Raw genomic sequence first — 23927 nt, 5'->3', positions numbered from 1 at the left:
AAGCTACTCTCGATACGAGTACGGGATTGAAACGAGGACGTGAGAGCGGAGAATCAACTGACCTTCGATTTTCCGGCGAGTTTCACCGCCCCTGGCAGGCGGGTTGTACGTAAAGTTTGAAGGTAACGAGCGGACTTTGGCTAACGCTGGTTTCCCGGAATCGCTTTGGTCCTCTCGCTCCGCGATATTTTTCCGAACCTCCTTCACTTCGAGCTTCGATGACTTGATGCTCGAATCTTGGGGACTCGTTTCCCGATTCGAATCGCCGGAGGTCACTCCGACGATGGCAATCGGCCTGCAGTCGTTTTCCTCATCGTTTACGATTTCATTGCAACGCGACACTTCCCCGGAATCTCTGGAGCTCGCGTTCTCTTGGACACCGATCGTACCTCCGATTTTTGTCGAGCCACTCTCCGGACCCTCGCTCGTACGATTTTCCATATTTTCTTCGTTGGCTTTACCGGTCGACATTGCTTCTCCTTCTTCCTCGTCATCGTCCTCCTCCTCGTCTTCGTTATTCTCCTCCTCATCCTCGTCCTCCTCTTCTTCATCTTCCTCTTCCTCCCCGACTTCCAGAAGCTCTTCTTGCTCGGCTGCAAGCTCCCTCTCCAGCTGAGTCTCCATGTCGAGTTCGTCCTCCATCTTTTCACAGAAATTAGAACAGCGGTGAAACGAAGGCGCGAGTAAGAAATTATTTCGACCGTTTTTCCACTTTGAGCTTCATGCATTTTCAATCTTCTAATTTTTTTACTATTCTCCGGCTCTGCCAGCCAAATTTTTCGTCGATTTATTCTCTGAATGGAATCGATACTCGACCTGCTTGTGACTCTCCTCGAGATGTTTCATCAAAACGGCGACGACGACGTTGACCAAGACGAATTGGGCCATTAGTACGAATATTACGAAAAAAATTGGAGCTATGAATGTACTGACGCAGCAATTCTTCACACAATCAGCTGCGTCATCACAATCATCGCGCAATGTGTCTTTCATAATACCGTTCCAATTGTCACCCGTCGCAACTCTGAACAGTGTCAGAAATGCCATCCCAAAGTTGCTGAAATGGGCGTGCTCTCCCAGACCCTGACATGGCATCTCGTCGTTGCATTCTGATTGAAAAAACGAATACGTTAGAGACGAAAGTTTGTGCTTGAAAAAAACACAACGCGAAATTTTGAATACTTTGACACTTCGAGTTTATTTTTCACCCGAAATTAATATTTTCAATAAAAAGTACGAACGTATTTAAAAATTTTACAGCAAGTTAGCTTTTTGGGTTACAAAATCCAGTAAAAAACTGAATTCTAGTTAAAAATTTACAAACAACTTTCACGCTTTTGATATCCCCTGAAAAAAGGGTGCAAAACTTTACGTTGTCATTCGCAGTTCCAACAAGTTAGAATTGCGGCTGTGAAACGTGTTTTTAATCACCAAAAAAAATTGAATTTATTGGAACCAGGAAAAATTGGATTCTGAAGGAGCCCAAACGTTTTCAAATGAATATTGAAAGATTGTGCTGCAAATTTATCGTGTTACGAATGGAGGCAGACTCGCCTAGTCTGCCGAAGAGCTCGACTCCGAGAGCGGCGAATATGAAGAAGAGGAGGAAAAAGAGCAGACCGAGATTTCCAACTTGGGGAAGCGCTTGCATCACGGTGTCCAAAAGTGCCCGTATTCCCTTGGCCATTTTGAGCAACTTCAGAACTGTAAATTGTACGATTCATTACAGCACGTTACAGCACTCGTTGAGTTAGTTGAGTCAAAATTATTGACGAATCAAAAGTTCGTTGACTACCTCTCGCTATTCGCAGCACACGCATAACTCGAATAATCGTCGGATTTATCGGTATTATTTTCGACTCGAGCTCCTCGAGAACTATTCCAACTACGGACAATATCACGATTCCAATGTCCAGTTGATTCCACCTGGAATTACAATAAAATTAGAGCGATTCGTACGGATCAGAAACGTGTCCTTAATTGAGAAAAACAGTCTCGTTATTTTCGTAAATTTTCAACAATGATATTTATATTCGTTAACGAGAGGGATTTTTTCTTTTGTAGAAGGTCGAGAGCGAATTGACGTTTGCAAAAGTTGAAAAATTTTGTTGTACTTTTTATTGTCGAATTTTTCTTTGAGTGAAACTTGAAATTTGGCGTTTGAAAAAAAAAAGCTGAAAACTAGGCCCACGCTGAATGAATCCGAGGCACTTACTTGTCCTTCAAATAAAGATGAATTCCGAGTGCCAAAAGTTTCATGAAAGACTCAAGAATGAAAACGGCGGTGAAGAAATAATTGAATATCTTGAGTGCGTAGGTGAGCGCCTTGGGCATCATGTAAAATTCCATGGCCATGGTAACGACGTTTAGTCCAATGACTGCTGCTATCGCGAGATCGAAATATTTCGAAGTGACGACATTGTGAACGAGGAGACGAGTTTTCGAGTAGTTGGTGTAATAGGGAGGTTGATGCATTTCTGTCGAGTGAAAAAAGTCCAGTTGAACCGTCGCTCTCTTCAGACCAAATTAGTATAAAAAGGAAAATCCATTTTGGGCACTCACTTCGCCGTTTTTTTTCCATCTGCAGGGCACGTTTGGCTGCTCTCCTGACTCTCTCCTCTTTCTCTTGTTCCTCTCGACAACGATGAAAATTCTCGACGACCACTCCCACGAACATGTTGAGCACGAAAAATCCCACGAGCAAAATAAACGCGATGAAGTAGAGCAAACGCCATTCCGAATAGTTTTCCTCAGGCTGAAAATCAACGTGGAATCGAGAATGTGAAAAAATCGACCATGAGGAGGCCAAAAAAAGTGAAAAAATTACGATAATCCGTGAAAACATTAGATAAATTCGAAGCGAAGCAAACCTGTTGATCGACCCCAACAGCATCCAGACCGGTGTACATAATGTTGACCCAACCGTCGCGAGACGACAACACGAACAGCGACATGAGAGCCTTGCCGAGATCATCAAAATTGTATTTTCGATTGAGCCAGACGTTTCTCTTGTCGGCAAGGCAGTCAGTTTTATTCCGCACGTGTTTTATATCCGGACCATCGCAATAGTAAAAGGCACCTTTGAATAATTGTACTCCGAGGATGCCAAATATGATGAAAAAGGTGCAACAAATGAGAACGATATTTCCGATGGGTCGCAGCGAAGACAGCAATGTTTGAACAACGAGTTTCAATCCTGGAGCTCGATTTATCACTCGCAAAGGTCTCAACGATCGCAACAACCGGAAAACCTGAAAGACACATTTTCGCCACCGTGAAATTGCAAGGATATTTTGGAAAATAATCAAATTCATAGAAATTCCGATTCTCCTGTCATTTTCGCTAAAATCTTGGGAATATTGATATTTTCAATGTTCCCGAGATTAAAAGCGCGTACCCTCAAGATTCCAAATATTCGTGGACTGCTCGACGACAAAACCGACATCGAGAGGTCTATTATCGATATTATAACGAGTGATCCGTCCATGATGTTCCAACCGGAAGTGAAGTAGGCCTCAGACCCATAGAGCATGCCAGATGAAACGACCTGAAAATTGAAGAGAGGTTTGCAATAACGATCGTCGATTTAAAGTCCATTTCCATTGCAAAAAATCTGAGTAAAATCAAATTTGTTGACTCTCATTTATTGCTATCGGTGCTCTTTCCAAAAAGCTCTCATTCTTTGGTGATTATTTTTGAACTTGGTGGAATTATTGCCACCGATTTGACTCGAACCTCCTGATGCGCAAAGCGACAATTTTGTGCATGTAATTCTAACGAAGTTTTGATTAAAAAAGAATATCATTTTTCTTCCAAATCTCATGAACAGGGTTTTTCGAGGCTGCCTTCCCAGAATCTGGCCTTTATTTTGTTAAATAAAATCAAAATCTTCATTATTTAAGCCTTTTAAATAGAAAAATCAAGTTTCTATTTCTTTAATCGATTTTTTTCCGAACGTCCGAATGTCCAACCTTTCCGAAGCCCTGATTTTGACCTTGTTTCCTCTTTCGTCTTTCCAAAATGATGGTGTTTTTGTAAAGCAAAACACGAGGTAAAACACGTTTTGACGAATTTTGTCTGAGTTACGATGTAAGTCACAGAATCAGTTTGGTTGATCACCGAAGCTTTGGCAGCTGTCGAATCGAATTGCATAGATTTGGACGATTCTACAAGCGCGTTGTACCTTCACGAACATCTCAACGGCGAAGACAGCAGTGAAAATGTAATTGGCAGTGGAGAGAAAAACCCGTTCTCGGCTGTCGGGCGGTATGTTGGGGCGCTCCATCGCGAGGGTGATGCAATTTAAGCCGATGAATAAGAGAACGACGTTGTCGAACCACTTTTGTTCGACGAAGAGGCGGCAGAGGATGCGAAAGCGATTGTTCGGTGGGAACAAGTAGAGAGAATAGTCATCGCGTTCCTTGAGGCACCCTTTCGGCTCGAAGAACATGAAAATTTTTTTGATCGTTTCGACGCTGCTGGCGACGCTCGGATTGGCGTTGGAGGCCGGCGGACTTTGTTCGCCAGCGACGTGGCAACGGGAGCCAAAAGTTTGCTCCCCCGGGTCGTGGGGCTCCTCGACGAGACGTTTTATTCGCGGTAGCGCGGCGCCGACCGTTTCAATCGTCAAGTTATTTATCGTTCGCGGAGTCGACGAGCACAAACTCGGTGGCAAATTTATTTGCTCGTCGAAAGGCAGCATCTTCCCACGGGATTGAACGATGTCGTAACCCGCTCGGAGGGAGTTCCGACGGGACAGGGATATGTGGTCGCTGATCCATCGCATCTGCAACGTCGTCAGAGTTTTAAACAAAAGCGTACGAGAATGGGCAAGAAATAAAAGAATCGTGCGAGTCGGGGTGCAAGGGGAATCGCACTCTGACACGGTTCTCGATAATGCTACGGAACCCTCGAGACTGAGATTTCTCGTTCCACACTTTGGCCTGTCGCTGCTCACCTGCTGATTCGGTGTGTAGCAGCGAGCGATCGAGGAACTGCGACTCTTGATCGAATTGTTGGGACTCGTGCTGCGATTGTTGCTTCCGACGAAGCTCGAGAGATTGTTCGGCGCGTCTCGCTGCGTGTCGTTACGAATTGAACCGTGCAAGTACCCACCGCCGGTGTTGTAGCCGATGAAATCACTGGGATACAATCTTCGAACGAAACAAATATAATTCATATAATTCTGGACGGAGAGACTTTTGTAGCAAAAATTATTATGTTTTTATGGTAACGCGCGTCGGACCACATCGATATTATAATAATAATCGTAAGAGAGCGTGTCAAATAATGCAAAAGTTTGGGGAACCATTACCACATAGCAGTTCGTAATAAATAAACGCGCTGTACTGTATCAAAAATCAACACCGAGCGAATTTTCATCAAAAACATAGTAAATAATGAAATGATTTGATGAAAATTTAGGAGATAGCATAGCAGTCGTTTATCTGTGCTATACGAGAAATTGCGTAGTTTCGTATTTTCCCTTTTATCGCACTGAATTTTGCGCAATAACATAGCAAAATTCATGCGCCCACCAATTATATAAGAGGCGTTGCGAGTATAAACATGAAAATTAACCAGCGGTTAATTCACCAATTTTTAACATTTCGCCAAAGACACGAGTGACATTCGGATATCGATACATCGTTCGACGTAAGAATGTCGCAGACCTAAATTGGTGAAATGTAATAAATTTTTTTAGCACAAATTCATCCGAAATATTCGTATAAAAGTGTGAGTCCGTGTGAGTAAATTGTGGTCGAAGGGCGATCGCGAATCACACGAATGGATATTTCAAGGCGTCTAAAATGTGGACAAACTAACATGGAATGTGACCTGGATCCGGTGCTCCGACCGTTATTCAGAATGATGTTTTGCCCTCCGGGCTCGACCTCGTCACTCTGAGACATCCGTTTCCTGCCGAGCGAGGGCCGGGACAAGCGCCAGGAATATCCTCGCTGGATTCTCGATGGACTGCGAGTTGTGACGGTTGTTTTTCGAGAGTTATTATTATTCTCATGAACATTTTCAGATTTTCAGTTGGGGAAAAAAGTTGGGATGAGTTACCTCGAGACGCTGCCGAATTCTCTGGACGATGACGAGTTCGAGGTCAAGGCCGGACTGACGTGTCTCACTACTGGCAATTGTATCTGGTTTGCAACGACGAGATTATTCGTTGGAAATTTGTGGTTGTTGTCCGGCGGTTTGAGCAAACGCGAGGGGATGCTCCACTGACTCTGCCGCGTGAAAGGAGAATCGTTCGTCATTGAAAACCTTCGGTGCATCATTTTCGGTATCGCGGAGAAAAATTTGGGGACGAATTCGCCTCAAAAATTGCGACGAAATGACGAAAAACTCTTTTGCCTTTGAAAACTTTAGAGAACAGCACCGTTGTTAATGGTTTGTTTCGTTTCATTAAAATTACGACTGGAAAGCTCACCCCTGAACGATCGATCGACTCGATCGAAAGATTGGTGGGATAAACGGTCCGGCAATTGAGTTCTCTGTAGCCGGTATCGAGCGTCGTGTTCGGAGAGTCCTGGGGGGTTGCTGCGGTGTGCGTGATCCTCGGTGGCTGGGCTCCAGCTCCGCTCCCCATCATTTTGCTCTCTTTTTGTATGTTGCATTTCGGTTCGTCAATCGGATGGTTGATCCACGAGCGATTGTCCTTGTTTCGATCTCTGCCGCAGTTGTCCTTGTACTTGATGAAGTCTTGTTCGCTCTGCCACGAATTTTTACCACCGCGATCCTTCAAAGTTTTGTTCGTTATCATAGAAACGCGTGGTACGCGCTCGTGAGTGGACAAAAATCGATCTTCTGTACGAGGCGTTAAAAATATGTGCCGATTGCCAAAAAAACACTTTCGAGATCGTGCAAAACGTTTTTTAAGATCATCAGCGAACTTGAGCCACGACGATTCTATCTGAAAACGTCTGCCGAATGCGTTCTCAATTTCAAGTAAATACCTGCTGAGTGTACGTGTCGCTATCCGTGATCGAGTGTGATCTCGAGATCCTGGATGATCCGTCGTCGCTGCCGATGCCTCCTTCTTTGGCCGAGAGTTTCGCCATTTCTCTTTGCTCCCGTTCGCGTCTCTCGTTTCTCTAACAAAATGAGTCCGCGAGTCCATTAGCAAATGTCTTCGTCTCCTCAAGTTCATGCACGAAACGATTTCCTTAAGAAAGTCTTGAAATTTACACAGAGTTTGAATGGCTAGTCGACGGGCACGCGCATCAAATTTTTAAAAACCTTTGTGTTTTCCCTTTGCGCTCTCTGAACCGATTTTTAACATAAAAAAACTGCAGTATTTTCGCCAGGGACGAATGAAATTTCGGGTTCCGTCGGTCACGGATCCCCGTTAAATCAACGGCTTGTAATTTCATTCGCCAATAAATAAGTTGAAAAAATGCAGTATTCACAATTTGGAATCAATGACTCTGACATTAATTTACAGTGATAATTCCTTTAATTAGGGAGTAAAAATACGATCCTTTCGGGCGCGTTCTACCTTAATTTTCTAACCTCCAGAAAAACGAATTAGAGAGAGAGAGAGAGAGAGAGAGAAGAAAAATAAAATAAAAACAAAGTTAACACAACGGCTGACCTCTGATGAGAAGCCTTCGACGAGAATGGCGACCAACAAATTGAAGAGCACGTAATTGCCGAAAGTCATTAACGCAACGAAGTACAGGGCGGCCCAGTGCGACGTCTTCTGCATACCATTGAAAAGCACGACGTTCCAATCCTCTTGGGTAAGAATCTAAAGCAGGGAAGCGAGGACCGTTACTCCACTTGTCATTTCCACCAGCACCGCCTATTTCATTCATCCTCCAATTGTCCTCAATATTTTATTCAAAATCTTGCCAGCTTTACATTTATCGCATTTAAATAGTCTCACAAAAAACGGTAATACTACAAAAAAATACTCTGGTTAATCTACCATTGATATATATATTTTACAAAATGTTTAAACTACTGTTTAAAAAACATATTATTTATATATATATATTTATATACATATAATGATGAGAGAGCCAATTTAACAAGACAGATAACACTCCGCGATTCAGCCGGTATGTGACAATGATATTTCATCGTTTCACGTATATTTATCCATATTCATGTGTGTATACAATAGCGTACTACATTTTTTTTCGTGATCATGTATGTGGATGGACGAAGGATAATGAGAGATAAAGTGCAGAATAAAGTGCTCCAGCAACAAGAAGATTTCATAAAGATGTTGCAGAAGTTAGGAGAGAAACAGAGACGAAGAAGAAGAAAAGGCGGATATATAATGAAGGAGCGCTAGTATTCATTACAATACGCTTTAATTTGTTTATTTATATACAGGTTTGTGTGTGTGCTTACACTCGAGTTTATGTTCAGCCAATTTTATCATCGGAGTAGTCCACGATCCCGTGGTGCAGGCTTTTGTGCATAATTTTTCACACCTCTCAAAGAATTTGCATTATTTCATATTTTAAGCTCGATACGAGACGAGAGTGTCTCTGGAGAATAAAAAGTTTCGACGAACCTCGCGATTCTCGGGATCTTCATGCTGTACGAGAATTCAAATTTTTAGTAAAATCATCGAATTTTAGTGCATGATTAAACGAAAAATTGGAGCTTCTTTCGAGAAATTGATTTCAGAGTTTCGCTCTGTAATTGCGTGAAAAGACGAAGATCGATTCTGATCGAGTTTTACGACTGTTGGAGCATTTCTTCGAGCTCTTCGGAGCGAAGGAACGTGGGCTTAAACTCCGATAAGCCAATTGACTGCGGACGCATAGTTTTGCGTGTGTTAGACGTAGAGGGGGTCGGTGAATGAGAAGAAATCGATGAGGTGATGGTGTAATATACCTGAAAAACTGTGACGAGTGCCCAGACGATGTCGTTGAAATGTTTTCGATCACAGCGACACATTGGGTGGCGCGATACGACCTCGGCACAGGTACAGGGCCGACTCCGGTCCGCCCACATGCAAAACTTACCCCCGAACAGGTACATCCCTAGTATGCTGCAACCGAGACAATCCGGTTGCCTAAAGTAAACGTGCCGAGATTTCTACCCGTTCGCGCGCGCGAGGCTCGATCTCGTACACCCGGTCGCGCGTTCATCTTTTCTTCAAATAACTCCTACGCGAGTCTATGTATTATTGCTGCCAAATATGTATCCCCATTCCATCGCTCAAAGTGTACTCTCATTCGAGGAATTGAAAAGATTTTTAAGCCTTTTCCAGGCGCTCCAAGGGCCAGCGAAACTTTGAAGAAGTTGGCCAATTTTAATGTTTCCAGTTCAATGAAAGCGATCGTGATTTTGGCTCATTTCGACGCTTGGGGCTGTCCGGAGTTGTGGTTTGAAACGGTGCTTTCGGAGCGGGCTCGAAGTCATTCGAATTCCAGAGAATGACGAAGGTTATCGAGACATCCGAGCACTTGGGAGCGTGAATTTATTTTTATCGCCACAATATTTTGGTCATTGGAATCGTTTGTGGGAAGAAATCGAGTGATTTTAGATCTCGAGATTCGTGGAAATGGAAGATTCGAGTTAATTAAGTTTTTTCAAAATCGAAGCACCAAATTATTCAGGATGTAATTAATTTTTTAGTATTTTTTATACAAGCGTCAGTAGAATGTTGATCAGTGATGGCATCGTAATTTTCTTATAGTTTCGCAACACTTGATTTTTGAGAATAATTCTGAGTTCGAAAAAGCTAACGCATCGAGGGACGAAGATAGAATTGAACCGCGCGTAAAAATGTCGTAAAAATCGAAAGAAAATTCACGAATCAAAAGTGTCCATCCCTCGATCGAATCATTGCAAAAGTTCAAAAGCGCGTTGTATTAAAATCGAATGAGAGTACATTTTCGGCGTTGTCGCAGCCCAAAGCAAAAAGTCTATAATTCTATTGTTATGAGCGGCCTGTACCAATAAAAGAAAGAAACAAAAAGCAAATATAAAAAACAACAAATATTCGGCAATTTAATTCGTTTCTCAACGATCGTTATCGTTGTGAGAATGTGACATTTTGCTGCCTGATGAAAAACCCATTAATCGTGGTGCGTGAATGTCTGAAGGGCTACTAAAATGGAAAAAAAAAAAATCCTCGAGCACAGTCAGTGCCGGTTCAGTTACTTGGCTCCTACGTTTCAAAATTCGTGTATGCGAATAATCCTCTGCAGGGTGTCACCGCTTCGAGGGCTCTGAGTTTTAACGATCTCAAAAAATCAGCAAACTTTGTGGGAGCTTTGCGAAAATCTATGAAACACAAAAGACTGAAAAAATTTTTCATCTTTGTGAAAAACCCTCTTCGATCGATTGATTCGAGCCAACCGATTTCTTTCGAGTGCTGACACCCTGGAGAAGATCACCCCACTGCGTATTTAAATTCACAAGTGAACAGCACGTGTTTACTGGCCGATATGTTCGTCGCATTTCGCGATTTGGTAGCATTTTCGACGAGGCTCAACCAAAGACAATAATAATAAGAGATGAGTGAAACATCGATTTATTCGGAATACCTAAACAGACATGCAAAGCCACAGCTTTTGGAGTGTACGCGAGCTTTCTCGCTTGCGGAGCACGGTATGTCAGTTTTCCATACATTTATACAATTTCTCATGTATAAATATATATGTGAAATTGGCTTACCAGGCACACAAGTGACAGAGGCATGTTTAATCGATCGATACAGACACTACTTAAAACTTCAAAAGCGTTCAAACACGAACTACGATGCGACGTCTAATACACTTTACTCTAATAGATAGGACACAGAAGTACACATTGTAACGAACATCGATAAGAACAATAAACTCGAGCAGCACAACGACAGCAAAGCGATATTAAGTTGAGAAATAATGAGAGGTGCTACGCACGTTTTTCCAAATTCCAAGCACAAATTGACGTGGATTATTAAAAGGGGGAAAACCTTTGAATAATCCAGTCTTCTTCTCGCTCTTTTCTCTCTCACAACACAGAGGCACATTGAAAACGGAACTACCGATGATCGCAGTTCCGTTCTACCGTCACGTTCGGACTTCTGTCTTCAGCGTATGCGCTGATTATTTTCCACTTTTTCTTTCCTCGTGTAATAATATCAATTGGAAGCGATTGAGTTTTGAAAAAATGATGGAAAGCGACGCGTTGGGGAAAGAGAGAAGGGTGGAAATGGCTGCTGTTCATGCTTCCAAATCCATTCGTTTCGCCGCAATAATACGTTACCTTTCGCTCATTAAATCATGTAAGGACTTGTGGATATGCGTCACTTACTTGAATAGCGAATTTTTACGTTTTTTTTTTTTTTTTTTTTTTTTTTTTCACAAAAGGAGCACGCACGATGAAAAGAAGTTGGCACTAGTCCGGACGTGATGAAACATTTTTAAGTTTTTGCCATTATTGTTGTCATTCAATCTCCTACGAAACGCACCGTTTCGTGTCGAATTTATGGCAGAGCTTGCCGTCCAAATCGAGCTTCCGGCGAGCCCCACTTTTGTCACTACTTTCAAGATTTTTAGTATCGCAATGAGGAGGGTACTTTCACGAAATAATTAAACGATTGACCTTGAAACTAGAGCTTCCAAGCCTATTTAATTGCAAGAGTATTCGGGAGTACGAATTTTCGAGCTTTTTTTTTCACGCTCTTACTATGCATAGTTCATAGTGTTTCCTTCGTAATTGGAAAAAGGGGAGCTTTTCGTAATTACACCAGGCGACGAAACTTGCGTCATTATGCGGTGCGAACCGTACACATCGGTGAAAGTAAATCTGGGTCAAATGATGGCTCGTTCCCATGAAATGACAGTTAAGAGGGGCCGCCGCAACCAGCAGCATGGGTCGATTTGGACTGCGAGAAGGAATATTGCTGTTTGTATATTAACGCGATGAAACTTTGCATCGAAATATTTACTGCTGGATTTACCGTTGGAATCCACGAAGCAACAAAACTCGACGGCCGCTCCTCATTTTTCAGCGGGGAAAGTAAAAATTTCATTGATCGTGTCGTGTCGGGCGTAGAACAAAGTCGTCAAACATCTCGAAAATTTTCAACGGCATGAAAATCGAAATTTACTTCGAGGACTCGGTGCCGCAGTTCATCGGTTTCGGGCACTAAAATTTACGGGCATTCGCGAGGTTCCAACCCTCCGCAACATCCCTCGCATCCCATCGATACGAAAGCTCTACTTTTGCCACTGAAAAACCACTTTAAATTGTCATGATCGTCCGAATTCGTACCAACTTCTTACCAACATTTATTCGAGCACGGAGTGGATGAGAATGAGGGGAAAATCGATGAACGGGGCTCGGTGAAATGCTCTGAAATTATACGAGTTTCGGAGGGTGGATCAAGCGAAGGAACAGTGGGAAAGAAATGAGAAGCGAAAGAAGAAGAAGAAGAAGAAGAAGAAGAAGAAAAATGAATAACACTATATAGAAAAAAAACCGTTCGACGTGATAAGTACGTATCCTGTAAGGTACCTGAAAGACCGTCACGATAGCCCAGAGCAACGAGTCAAAGTTTTTTCTATCACACTCGACGTCGGAGCTGCCTTTCATCGTTTCACGGAATTTGCAACCAAACAGGTTCATCCCGAGAATACTACAACACAACGAAACGTGCGATATGTATATGCATATATATATAAATATACACATATTTATATATATATTATATATTCATTGATCAATATCATTATTTCATAGATATTTCGCTAAATGGGTGAAAATCAGAAGAAAGATCATTTTTCATCCGTTTCATAACATCAAACCGTGTGTATTCGTTATTTTTACGAGCTTTATCATCATTTTCATTTTCTATAGCAACAAAATTTATAAAATAATAATCTATAGAAACGCGGCAGCGTCTTGACGCCCGCAAACATTAGAAGGCAACATTTCGGCAAGGTAAGTCAAGACGGGCCGTGTGTGTTTTACTCGATATTGTAAAAACGCAATGAAAATAAGAGCTAAGAATTGAATAGGGTATTTCACAGCGTGTTAAAAGAAAATATAAAAATGCTTGTTTGTGATAGATTTCGTAAAAAGTAAACGAGAAACATTTACTAATAAGAATGCAGCGTTAATTTAATAACTCAATTTTAAAAATCGTCTTTTTTTATCTGTTTTTCAAATGTCTAAAACTTCATCGTATCGGTTTCCAACGTGACGTCACTCACATAGTGAGCGATCTAGATTTTTATCGTGGACACTGTGTTATTTTGAAATTTTACAAGTTATTATAACGTTTGTGGACTTTTATCATTTATTTTATCAAAATCGTATCACGGAAGGCGCTTTTTTGAAAGCAGAAAGTACAAATCTACCAATGATAAATACGTTGATGGTGTGGCGATAAATCCATAATTTTTGTAGTGTTTTACACTTGTATTATTGCATCCAGGCACAAGACTTCAACGATGTACATTTTAACTGATTATTATTTTCAAAAATCTTGTTACTTGGAGTGACGTCACCAACCGAAACAGCACGGGGGCCAGCGTTCCCACGTGAGAATTCAAGATCATAAATGAAAAATAGTTCTTATAAGACACTTTTTGGTCTTGTAAAATAAAAATAAAAATTCTACTGGCTCATTGCGATCTCAAGATTAATTTAAAAGAGTTTTCAAAAAAGGTGTATTACCCTATTGGCGCGATAGTCGTTCAATATTTAATTGGCGACGATAAAAATTGGCCGGCCTGCACCTGAATATCGATCGAAAGCAGATTCTTCCAGGTTGGAATGAATTTTTAGTTTGGCAATATTTCTTTTTTTCGTTTTTTTTTTTTCTTCTCGATTCATAGCCGACAGTTTTGATAATTATCGCTCCGGATGCTGCGAACGACGAGTTCTTTCCGGGAGTGTATACCCAAACAATACAGCATTTCATCGACATGGATAATGCTCGAAAGGGGGGCTTTTCTCTATGGTGAAAAGTGGAAGATGCATTGGCAAGGCTCTCTAATATCGACGACGGCGATGACGACGATCATAACCAGAAATTGAGGCATTGCCGCGGTGAAAAAAACCCACTCGAAACAAGTGCTAACAAAATAAAAATGGCCCGGATCGTGGTCCGTTTTTATCTTCATTTTCTTTCTCGTTTTCACTCCAACTTATAAACGAGAATTGCGTTTGAAAATATATTATGTACTCATGCGCGTTCTCCCAACGCTTGGCGTCATTTTTATCGGTCTCGGAGGGTAAAGAGTTTGAAAACTTAATAAAAAAATGTAAAATCGTTGACTCCCCTTCGTCCTGAATAACTGGCATCGGATTACAAGGAACATTATTGAAACAATTGAAATTCTCCGATGCTCGACTCCCCTCGAGAAGTCATTGCTCGCTTTTACCAATCATTTTGCCATCCCGACATTCTCGACTCGAACCAATAATACAAAATAACAACAATTCCAACATCAAACAGATTCTCCTCAGTCTGAAAGAAAAAACATGCGATAATGAAGAAAAAAAAAAAAAAAAAAAAAAAAAAGAAGTGAAGAAATGCGTTGTGGGGCTAAACGATCCGGACGAAATCTAATGGGCATTTGGACACCGAAAAGTGCGGAGTACGTTTCGTAATGAATAAGACGCAACGCGATGAGTACGTAATATAGTAAAAATTTAAACGGTTTTCAACAAAAATTCAACTGTTACAAAGTATTTGGTTGTTTACGTAAATAAAAATAAAATTCATATAGAGTACAGTAGATGTATGTATATATATAGAAACATTCAGCACCATTTAAGCACCATGCGTACACACTTATCGCATATCCAATGACGAATAGATTGATGCCTCAAGCCATGTGAGGAGAGAGAGAGAGAGAGAGAAAGAGAGAGAGAGAGCTACTAGCACTCCTCGGACGTGCCGACACAACACCATATTCATTAATCGCTTCTAAAAAAATGTCATGTAACAAACGCCTTTTCGATCTCACTCAAAATAGACATTTTCGTTCCCGTATGCCGGATATTGGGAATGATTTTATTTGAATTTGAATATTCCGTAAAAATCGATATTGTTCGTTTCGCCTAGAGACCCCCGATTGTAATTAGAGTACGCGAGATAGCTCGTGGAGGAAAACGAATAGAGAGGGAATCGTCTCAAGAGTCCGAGCCTCTCTCAACTGAGAAGTTTCTCAATCGATTGGACCCCCCTCGTGGCGTGATGAACGTTTATTCGAGTCGTATTTCGAGGTCGCGGAATGATCAATTTTTATCAAGATTCTTACCTGAATATGAAAATGAAGAGAACCAACAGCGAAAAAAAAACTGCCACGTTGTCCATCGTTCGCAACATCACGAACAATTGCCTTCGCAGATTTGGCATGAAACGTACCAGCTTTAGGATCCTCAACAGACGAAACGTTCGGAGAACACTCAGACCCGAACTTCCGCCTCTGTCTTCCGTCGCGTAGGACTGGAAAAGCTCTACCACGCTGTAATTTCGTCAAATTTTATGTTCACCCTTTTTCTAGCAATCCCTCCAGCTTTTATCAACTCTTTAAATATCTTTTGGACCAACACACCTCAGCACAACGACGACACCGTCGAAGACGTTGAACCCGTTGCTGATGTAGCCGAAAGGCCCTTCGGCGATGATCTTGAGCAGCATCTCAACAGCAAAAACCGCCGAGAATACGACGTTGCTTATCTCCACGATAACTGTCAATTCTTCTGGCTGGTTCGAGGAATAAATTTCCATTAAAATAGTTTTAAAGTCCTCCTTAATGAGAGCTACTTTTAAAAAAAACGTGTGACAGGCACGAGGTTATGAAAAAATGTCGATTCGATCAGAACTTTCAAAATAATCTTCGAATCTTTGTCTCCAAAGGTCTAAAAATCAACGGGAACGAATCTCAGAATTTTCGTTCGCGCAGCTTCCCTTACGTTTGTTTTGTTCTTTCGGATTCTTCGTGTCATCGAAAATTCATTTGAATCATCATTGAAAAAAAAAAAAAAAAAAAAAAAAAAAAATAGTCATAGTAAAATCCATCGTTTGGATCTTTCAGTTTTTTCGAGACCAAACATTTTGAATGACGCTAATTAAGGGACGAGGGGAGGGGTGCGAACCTGATTGTGGTATTCGATTCCCATGCTGAGAGTGTTGATGAGAATCGCGAGAAGAATGCCCTGCTGAAAGTACTTGTGCTCGACGAGTTTCTTCACCCATCGTTGTACGCATCGAATTCCACAGACGCAACAGTTGCCGGAGGCTTTAAGGAATTTCCGGGTCCGAGAAGACTGCCATTTGCCGTCAGGGTTTTCTGGAGCTTCGCCAGGCCATTGGGAGCCTACCGAAGCACCGCCGACCATCGGTACTTGGCAGCAACACGGGCAATTTATTTGCACGGATTGTCCGGTAGTTTCGTTAGTCCAATCGGTCATCGATCGCTCCTGTTGCTGCTCTCCCTGTTGTTGGGATCCTCCGGTGCTGCCCCGATCGGTTATTCCTTTCGCTAACGAGTTGAGGAAAGTGTCTCGAGCCAACTGACCCGTTGGCAACGCAGCACCGAGCGCTCCGCTCAGTGCCAGCAGCTCCTGACAAGTCATGGCTTCGCTTTTCCCGAGATCGGCCTGTCATCAGAAAAGAATTTTCATTTCAATCAAACCGACACTAAATTTGAAGCAAATTATTTCAAGTCAAGCTAAACAAACGGAGCGAGGATGACGCGCACCTGCGGATTGTTGGCGCGACAGGTAGACCAGACGTTTCCATCGCTGGTCTGAGTGGTCTTTTCACTCGAGCAAATGTTTTTTTCACCGAGAGGGGCGATGTTGGTACTCGCCGGTGGAGAAGCCATTAACAAATTATTATTGTTGGTGGTCGGAGTTGACGGCGCACCGCCGAGACCGGGCGAACTGGGCATCGCGTTATTCGCACCACTCGCAGCTCCGTGAAGCAACACAACGTCGCTAAACATAACGCTACTTCGACGACGGTTGTGGCCGCATGGGGGACTCAGTAATGCTAAATTGTTTTGACCCTGCCAAGCAACGGGAAACAAAGCCAGTGAGGAGTTGGAATATTTGAAGAAACTTTTGCAATGATTCATGGCAGAGTAACAACTCTCTTTGCGGCTCTACTCAAAAATAACGCTGCTCCAAACAGCTCTACTCTCAAATTTGCTAAATTAATACAATGCAATATGTCTCTTCTTTTGCCATTAATAATTTATAGTTAACAACCCTATCGGTAGCGATTCTTGATGATTGAAACATTTTTTTCCAACTTTGCACAATCAAGTTTTTCGAACAGAAAGCTTGAGACAATATTAAACTTCTGGTGAAATATGCCGATGATTCACCCCCCCCCCCCCCCCCGAAATTGAGATATTTATTGTTGAAGTTCACAATTTTTCGAAATCTTCTTTAAGAGCTTCTTTTTCAACGATGATGAATATCTCGATTACCAGACGGTGAAATCTCCCCAAATTTTTCACACATTATTATAAGAGCTGTTGAACAAGATTCTTGCAAATTTTCAATTCATTTGCTTGGAATAATAAAATCTGATGTATTTGTCGTATGAATTTCGGAGTAAAGATTTTACAAGCAGAGTCGTTTTCGAGCAGAGGCGTTAAGAGGATGGTTGTTATACTGCCTAATTCATTGACTCTGGCCCATCAATTCAGGAAACCAGGAACACTAAAATTTGGTATCCTTGCAAGAATTTTTTGTCGAAAATTGTCCAACGCTACGAAAACAGAAAAAAGGAGGCTCGTTTTTAAAAACGTATTAATTGAATTGCAAAAAATGAAGTTCAATCAACAGCTTTTCAACCGCTTCCAGCTCGATTCTGCGTTCCAATTATTCCAGACGCTATCCCTGAATTCCGTGATTGTTTTGACTATCGGCACACGTACCTCCCCATTTGGATGAGAACAGGTACGAGCGGAGCTGTTGTCGTTGGCGATCAGACCATTCGAGTGCACGGAGGTAGCTCGATGGAGGTCGCAGGTACTCCGAACGTTGATTTGGTTGCACTGATCGCTTTCGGACAATTCAGGACTGACCACTGGCACATTAGGGTCAACGAAAATGGCGCTGCCAACTTGTTCGCCGCTCTCGAGGCCAGCCAACAGACCCAAGCACGTATCGCGGTGAGCAGCTCGGGCACAAGTTCCTCGTAAGCCGACGACGTTGGATCGAACATTACAATTTCTCGAGAGATTTTTCTCCCGGGCTTGCTCTCTTCTGTACAAGTAAAGTCGATACTTTTTGGCCAATCTTCGCTTCCCCCTTCGCCACAGATGACCGATGTATCTGCAAGCATTTCGTGGACGAAAATTTCGAGAGAATTTCGCCGAAAATGGAACGTCGACGTTGAGGAAATCCTTCGAACTTCCGGATCCCTTAAGGGGTCTATCCCAATTGAAATTTTCGCGAAAACGCGTTTTTCTCAAAATTACGTTTTTCGACGGCTCGTTGATCAAATCTCCGAAACTATTAAGGAGTTTCGGTACAGAACTTTAAATATTAAGAAATTGATCAAATTTGGTGATAATGTTCTTCAACATCAAGTACGAAAACACATTTTTTTTCAAAATTTTCTTCTACTTAGTTATCGAGTAATTACGCATTAAAGCAGATTTCTTATGCCCGGAATGTATATCTATATAAATGGAAACGCTATGCATAAACACGTGAACTTTAGTGATCAATTACTCGATAACTGTGTAGAAGAAAAACCTTGAAAAATTTGTATTGTCAAATTTGGCACGAACGAATATGTTCACCAAATTTTATAAAATTCTGAACTTTTTGAAATTTTTTATGTTTTTAGGATGGTTCAGCATGGCAACATTGTATCGCCTGTACCGAAACTCCTTAAATCGATCCTTACCAAAATTTTGCCACGTGTTCTTTATGACTATATCTACAGCGCATATCATTACGAATTTTGAAATTTTTAGTGCAACTATTTTTTTTGCAAAAAACGATGAAAAAAACGCGCATTTTCGTAGTTTTTGGAAAAATGGCCGCCATTTTGTCGTTTTTGAAAGAATAAAAAATCGTACGATATGCGCTATAGCCACCTATCGAATCTAAAACCATTTTTTCTTTTTTCTCCGATCACCCATTCCAGAAATTCTATCAACAGCGCACACCCATCTTTTTTTGGATCTGTCTTTTCGCCCGTTTTTCTGTACGAATACTGAGTAAAATAAATATAAAATCAAAATTTTTTGTCTATTTTAAGAGTGTATTTTTGAAGCCTAACACTTTTTATATCCAATATTTATAACTTATACCGGTCAAAAAAATTTGTGAAAATAGTCTTCATTTTGGCTGTATAATTAGGCTAGAGCCCTTAAGGAGGGTGGATAGCGACGATACAATGTTGCCATGCTAAACCATGTTAAATACATAAAAAATTTCAAAATGATAAGAATTTAATAAAATTTGGTCATCATATTCTTTAGTGCCAAATTTGACAATACAATTTTTTTAAGATTTTTCTTCTGTACAGTTATCGAGTAATTGATCACTAAATCGATCACAAATTTCATCAATTTCTTATCATTTTGACGAATGTAGCCACCCTCCTTAAGCTCTAGCTAAATTTCTTTCAATACGCGGTCAAACTTACTTGACAATCTCGGCGTAGCAGGTCGTTGGCTCGGAAGTGTTGGTCGAAGATGCGAGTGTGCTCGTCGAATGAAATCTGGCGCGTTCCAGCCTCATTCTCTCCATTTCTCGTTTCTTCGTTTCCGAAAATTGAGTCGCTATTACGACGAGGCACAGATTTATCATAAAAAAGGATCCGATCTGGGAATGTGAAATGACGCAATGTTGTTTATTCTTTCATTCCCCCTTAAGCTCGTCCAGAAGTGAAGCTTTTTTTACTCTACCACAATGAGAAGAACGAAGTAAATCCAGTCCCAGAACGAGTGAGCGTCTTGAACGTAGTACATTATGTCGGTCCACCCTTCCAGGCTGATCACCTGCGAAATTTCGTATTCATGAGCACCGAGTAACCGTTCGATCGTCCGCTTTCTATAACGTCGACTTTCCCAGACCCGATTTTCACTGCATTTACACCAATGACGTCACGATAATCGCTGTCATTAAACTAACGATCGAACCGACGAGGGACTCTCGATACAAATCTACGTGAGATCGAAATAAATAAATGGAATGGAGTACTCACGAGGAATATTGCAACCCAAGCGAGGCCGATATTATCGAAGGATATTGTACCTTGAAAAGGGTTATTACCCTGGCCCTTACACTCCGTGTAATAGTAATTCCAGTTAACGCAAGTCTCGTTATTGATGAAAGTAGCGTTACTGTTTGGCAAAGCTGTGCTGTTGCAAACAATGTTGCCTGTTGACACAGAGAAATGACATAATTTTCGGACACTTCGTTATCCTCCGGGCTTGCGTGCATGGAAACCAACGATCGAATTCGTTGTTTTCTCGAGCCCATTAAAACAGAGCTTTAGAGATAAATGCGAATTTACCGAATTTCAACGGAGGCAAATTGTTGCACGTGTGCATTCCGCTGTCATCCGGACGCGAACATATGTAATCCTGTCCTTGATACTCGAAATATTTCTCGAGATCGCTGCAATTGAATTAATGAATAAAGGAGGAAAAACATTCATCAGGAAACACGATGCAATATTTACGGGTGGATTTTCTCTCACCGCGCCCGGTAAATCGTATGAATACATTTCAATTCATTGGATATACAGAATGCCTTTGAAGCATACTCAGAATTTCGTAATTTCAGTAGCTCGTCGAGTTCCGAAGCTTAAAATTTTCTTGGAATTTTTTCTCAACTCCAAATTTCCCGATCTCCGTCAACCGCGGAAACGATCTGATGGGACTTTCGAGGCACTCGGTAAACCGGCATGTGTGAGACGACAGTGAAAGTATAAAGATATGGAGTGACACATGGAAATTAAGGGTGTTTCTATACGCTATTTAGAGTCCGTCAAAATAATAGGCATAAAATAGGCACTATATATGTAATAATATTTGCAAACGATGCACTCTTTTCATGCGATAGTTTATGCGTGATGCCGAGAACTTGAGGAGAGTGGCAGTGACAGGGGGCACGAGAGACCCAAGATATATATTAATAAATGTAGATGGATTGAGGGGATGTTGGAGGTTCTAGAAAAATGCAGAATGAGTTTGAGTAATGCTCGATTGTTCAGGCTTTTGCATTATGATTCATCATTTTAAGGCGTTATATCGACAGTTTTTTGAACTTTGAAGAAATCGAGTGAAGAATCGTACGATCGGACACAGCAATTGCACTAAAGTCTTCATTTTTTCGAACCGTTAACTTTGAATCGCGAATGCTCAAAAGTCTGATGTGAATTGCTTTATGCGATTAATGAGCACTCGGAAAATGAACGTTGCTGCTAGCAGCTCTACCGTATTCGTGGAACACGCACGTTTCGCAGCTTCCTACAGAACTGGCGAACTAAGCCCATTCCTGTTTAGTGCCTACGATACATTTATTCTAGTTTTTTTCCAAGTCGTGTGCACTTTCGTCGTTCCCAAGTCTCGTACGATTTGGTTCAGTCACTACGGTATTTAGACTCGATGCATTTACGTTGCGTGGAACGTTCTTTTGTACATAAATGGCCTTCGGCTGCGGGCCAAGACATTGACATTCGTTTTTCACGTGCCAGCGGACGCTTAAAAAGGCCACGAAGCGCTTAAAAATCATCGCCCTTTTCCAGACCATCGAGCAGAACGCGCAGTTTTCAGCCCCAGAAAATACCGATCGGCACTCGTTGAAGCTACAATCATCGTATGTTTGCTACAGTTTTGAAAACAGCGCATTGCCACAGTGAAATGTTTGTCAAAGCTTCTGGTCAAGTGATTTTGTCATGTTGGTCAAACCATGAAAATTCAGTAATCGAAACGATTCCCGGTAATTCCAGTTTCTTCAAGACATTTAACCGCGAGAATTTATTGCGGTTGATCGGTATCCAAATACAATTCCGTCCGAGATGAATTTGTCATGAACTGTATTCAACGATAACAATTACGAGGGAAATTTACTCCTTAACAAAATGAACGGAAGACATTCGCGGCGACGCTCGTAGAGCGTTCCCAGCCCATTTATTTCTATTAAAAATGAACGAATTCACGATAGCTGTCGTTCTCCATCTTTCACTATGACCGAGGCTATGAATTCCGGAGTAAAATATCAATTTGGAGAATGGTTGGGGGAAGCCGTTCGCAATGAGCCCACTGGATCGAATGACCCCTGTAAGTGTTGCCGTCACTCACCCCCACGATTCACCTCGATAAGACCGAAATCATCATCAGGCAAAGGGCGTGATCTTGACAGCGCCGCGTCAACGGTCGCAGCAAAAAGGTCTCGGAATTTTATCCATCGCTCGAAACGCCGGTGTTTTTTTTTTTCCGGAAGCACCGTGAGAACTGACACGACCGATTTCCAGGGTGTTCGCACGCACGCTAAGTGATTTTTATCATCAAAAAATATGATCGTCCTCCAGCGAGAAGCTCGAGGGAAGTGAATCGTTGTTTTTTGAGAGAACATTTGAATTCCCGCGGAACTTGCACAAAGGTCGCTGTTTCTACTCGCGTGCTTCCAAAGTCACTTAAAGCTCCCTGACTGCCCACAATCCCGTTGGTGAGTGCGTCAATCTTCTTATCAGTGTGATCGGTGCTCATCAGTATTTTTCCATGAGGGATGGACAATTATGTGCAAACGTACACGCCTCCTAACGAGATACACGTCGATAGAGGAAAATAAGAATTAAAAAAAAAAAATTAGCGCAAACGATACGTCACGCCGGTCCACATTTATTGATCCCCTGCATTTTATGGTCTTCGATCCCTTCAAAAATTCGACTACTTATTCGACGACTAGACGGGCTCGTTGGATCTTGACGATCGTCCCTAAATTCAGGAGGCTCAGGACAACTGCACTATAAATCTGCTCTCCCAACCACCCTGCTCGAAATTCGCGAGTACATTTCCTTGAGAGGATGAAAAAACCTGAAAATTTTCACTATTCTTCGCAGACGTTGCACAACATTTTTTCTACTCATTTTTCACTTGAAATTTGTAGAAAAAAAAGTGGAAAGCCTGCTCGTTGCGTCGCTAAAAATTGACTGCGTTAACCTGTGCAAAAAGTGCACAGTTCCATGCCGGAAATCTCCAGATTAAAAACGCCCGGAGCGAGCAATTCGAATGGCTATTTTCAGATTTCTATCTTCCAGGCAAGAATAGAGTTGGCGTTCGTTGAGAAAAAAAAAAAAAAAAAAAAAAAAAAACAGGAAAATTTCAGTGCTTTTGGCAACGAAAGTATTGTTGCTCATGGCGAATGAGTTTTTTTATATGCTCCGCGATAAAACATGCGAGGAAAGCGCGCTCGAGAAATGGGAATATGCACAGTAATTGTTGAAGGGTCATTGCAGAATCGCGTAACCCGCGCCAAGCCATTAATTATTATTATTACAACCATTAGGAAAAGGAAGAAGAAGAGACGTAAAGAGGGATCGGGAGTGCAATCGAGGTTGTTTAATACATATCGGAAGATATTAAATTTCAGAGCGGAGAGAGTGTGCAGACGACGACGACGACGATGCGACGATCAACAACACCGGCTCACACAGAGCAAATAGTAGCAGGCAGACCCAGCAGGCATACGTACACCAAAGAAAAAAAATTAATCGCGTTCCGCCGAATTCACTGGATGTCCAGCTCAAATAACAGCTTCCAGACATCGAGAAACTAGGGCAAAGTCTGTCCGCCGGTCGCTTATTCTTCATCGATCGGACTCACCGATTTCGCTGAGCGATCGCTCCGAAAGAAAACTCGACGGAGTCATTAAGGTATTCCTTTCGAACCCGAATATTCTACTAATAACTGATTTTAAATAACAGCAAAGTAAGAGCGCGTGCGAATTCATTGGCGAAATTT

At 41.8% G+C, this 23927-nt stretch overlaps 1 protein-coding gene across 4 annotated transcripts in view; it reads right to left on the bottom strand.

Moving 5' to 3' along the window:
* LOC122413580 (Ca[2+]-channel protein alpha[[1]] subunit T) overlaps positions 1 to 23927 on the bottom strand; it is a 42070-nt gene that overhangs the window by 4469 nt on the left and 13674 nt on the right. For 2 of the 4 annotated variants that reach the window (XM_043424019.1, XM_043424021.1), the window contains 25 exons: positions 20474 to 20577; positions 20162 to 20337; positions 19863 to 19955; positions 19601 to 19779; positions 17874 to 18273; positions 16686 to 16994; positions 16081 to 16584; positions 15537 to 15688; positions 15240 to 15446; positions 12484 to 12604; positions 7607 to 7762; positions 6969 to 7106; positions 6443 to 6751; positions 6070 to 6239; positions 5827 to 5976; positions 4958 to 5153; positions 4184 to 4786; positions 3398 to 3547; positions 2871 to 3251; positions 2563 to 2755; positions 2216 to 2477; positions 1796 to 1926; positions 1555 to 1704; positions 817 to 1109; positions 63 to 642 (listed from right to left, as the gene is read on the bottom strand). In XM_043424019.1, the coding sequence (XP_043279954.1) occupies positions 63 to 642; positions 817 to 1109; positions 1555 to 1704; positions 1796 to 1926; positions 2216 to 2477; positions 2563 to 2755; positions 2871 to 3251; positions 3398 to 3547; positions 4184 to 4786; positions 4958 to 5153; positions 5827 to 5976; positions 6070 to 6239; positions 6443 to 6751; positions 6969 to 7106; positions 7607 to 7762; positions 12484 to 12604; positions 15240 to 15446; positions 15537 to 15688; positions 16081 to 16584; positions 16686 to 16994; positions 17874 to 18273; positions 19601 to 19779; positions 19863 to 19955; positions 20162 to 20337; positions 20474 to 20577 (6107 nt within the window). Of the gene's footprint in view, positions 1 to 62; positions 643 to 816; positions 1110 to 1554; positions 1705 to 1795; positions 1927 to 2215; positions 2478 to 2562; positions 2756 to 2870; positions 3252 to 3397; positions 3548 to 4183; positions 4787 to 4957; positions 5154 to 5826; positions 5977 to 6069; positions 6240 to 6442; positions 6752 to 6968; positions 7107 to 7606; positions 7763 to 8865; positions 9023 to 12483; positions 12605 to 15239; positions 15447 to 15536; positions 15689 to 16080; positions 16585 to 16685; positions 16995 to 17873; positions 18274 to 19600; positions 19780 to 19862; positions 19956 to 20161; positions 20338 to 20473; positions 20578 to 23927 lie in introns of all 4 variants that reach the window. The other 2 variants (XM_043424018.1, XM_043424020.1) reach the window with 1 other exon arrangement.

Source organism: Venturia canescens, chromosome 7 (assembly GCF_019457755.1).
Source record: "Venturia canescens isolate UGA chromosome 7, ASM1945775v1, whole genome shotgun sequence".
In the NCBI taxonomy this organism is placed as follows: Eukaryota; Metazoa; Arthropoda; class Insecta; order Hymenoptera; family Ichneumonidae; genus Venturia; species Venturia canescens.
The sequence above is the reverse complement of the archived record's forward strand: the minus strand, read 5'-3'. Positions and strand labels throughout refer to the sequence as shown.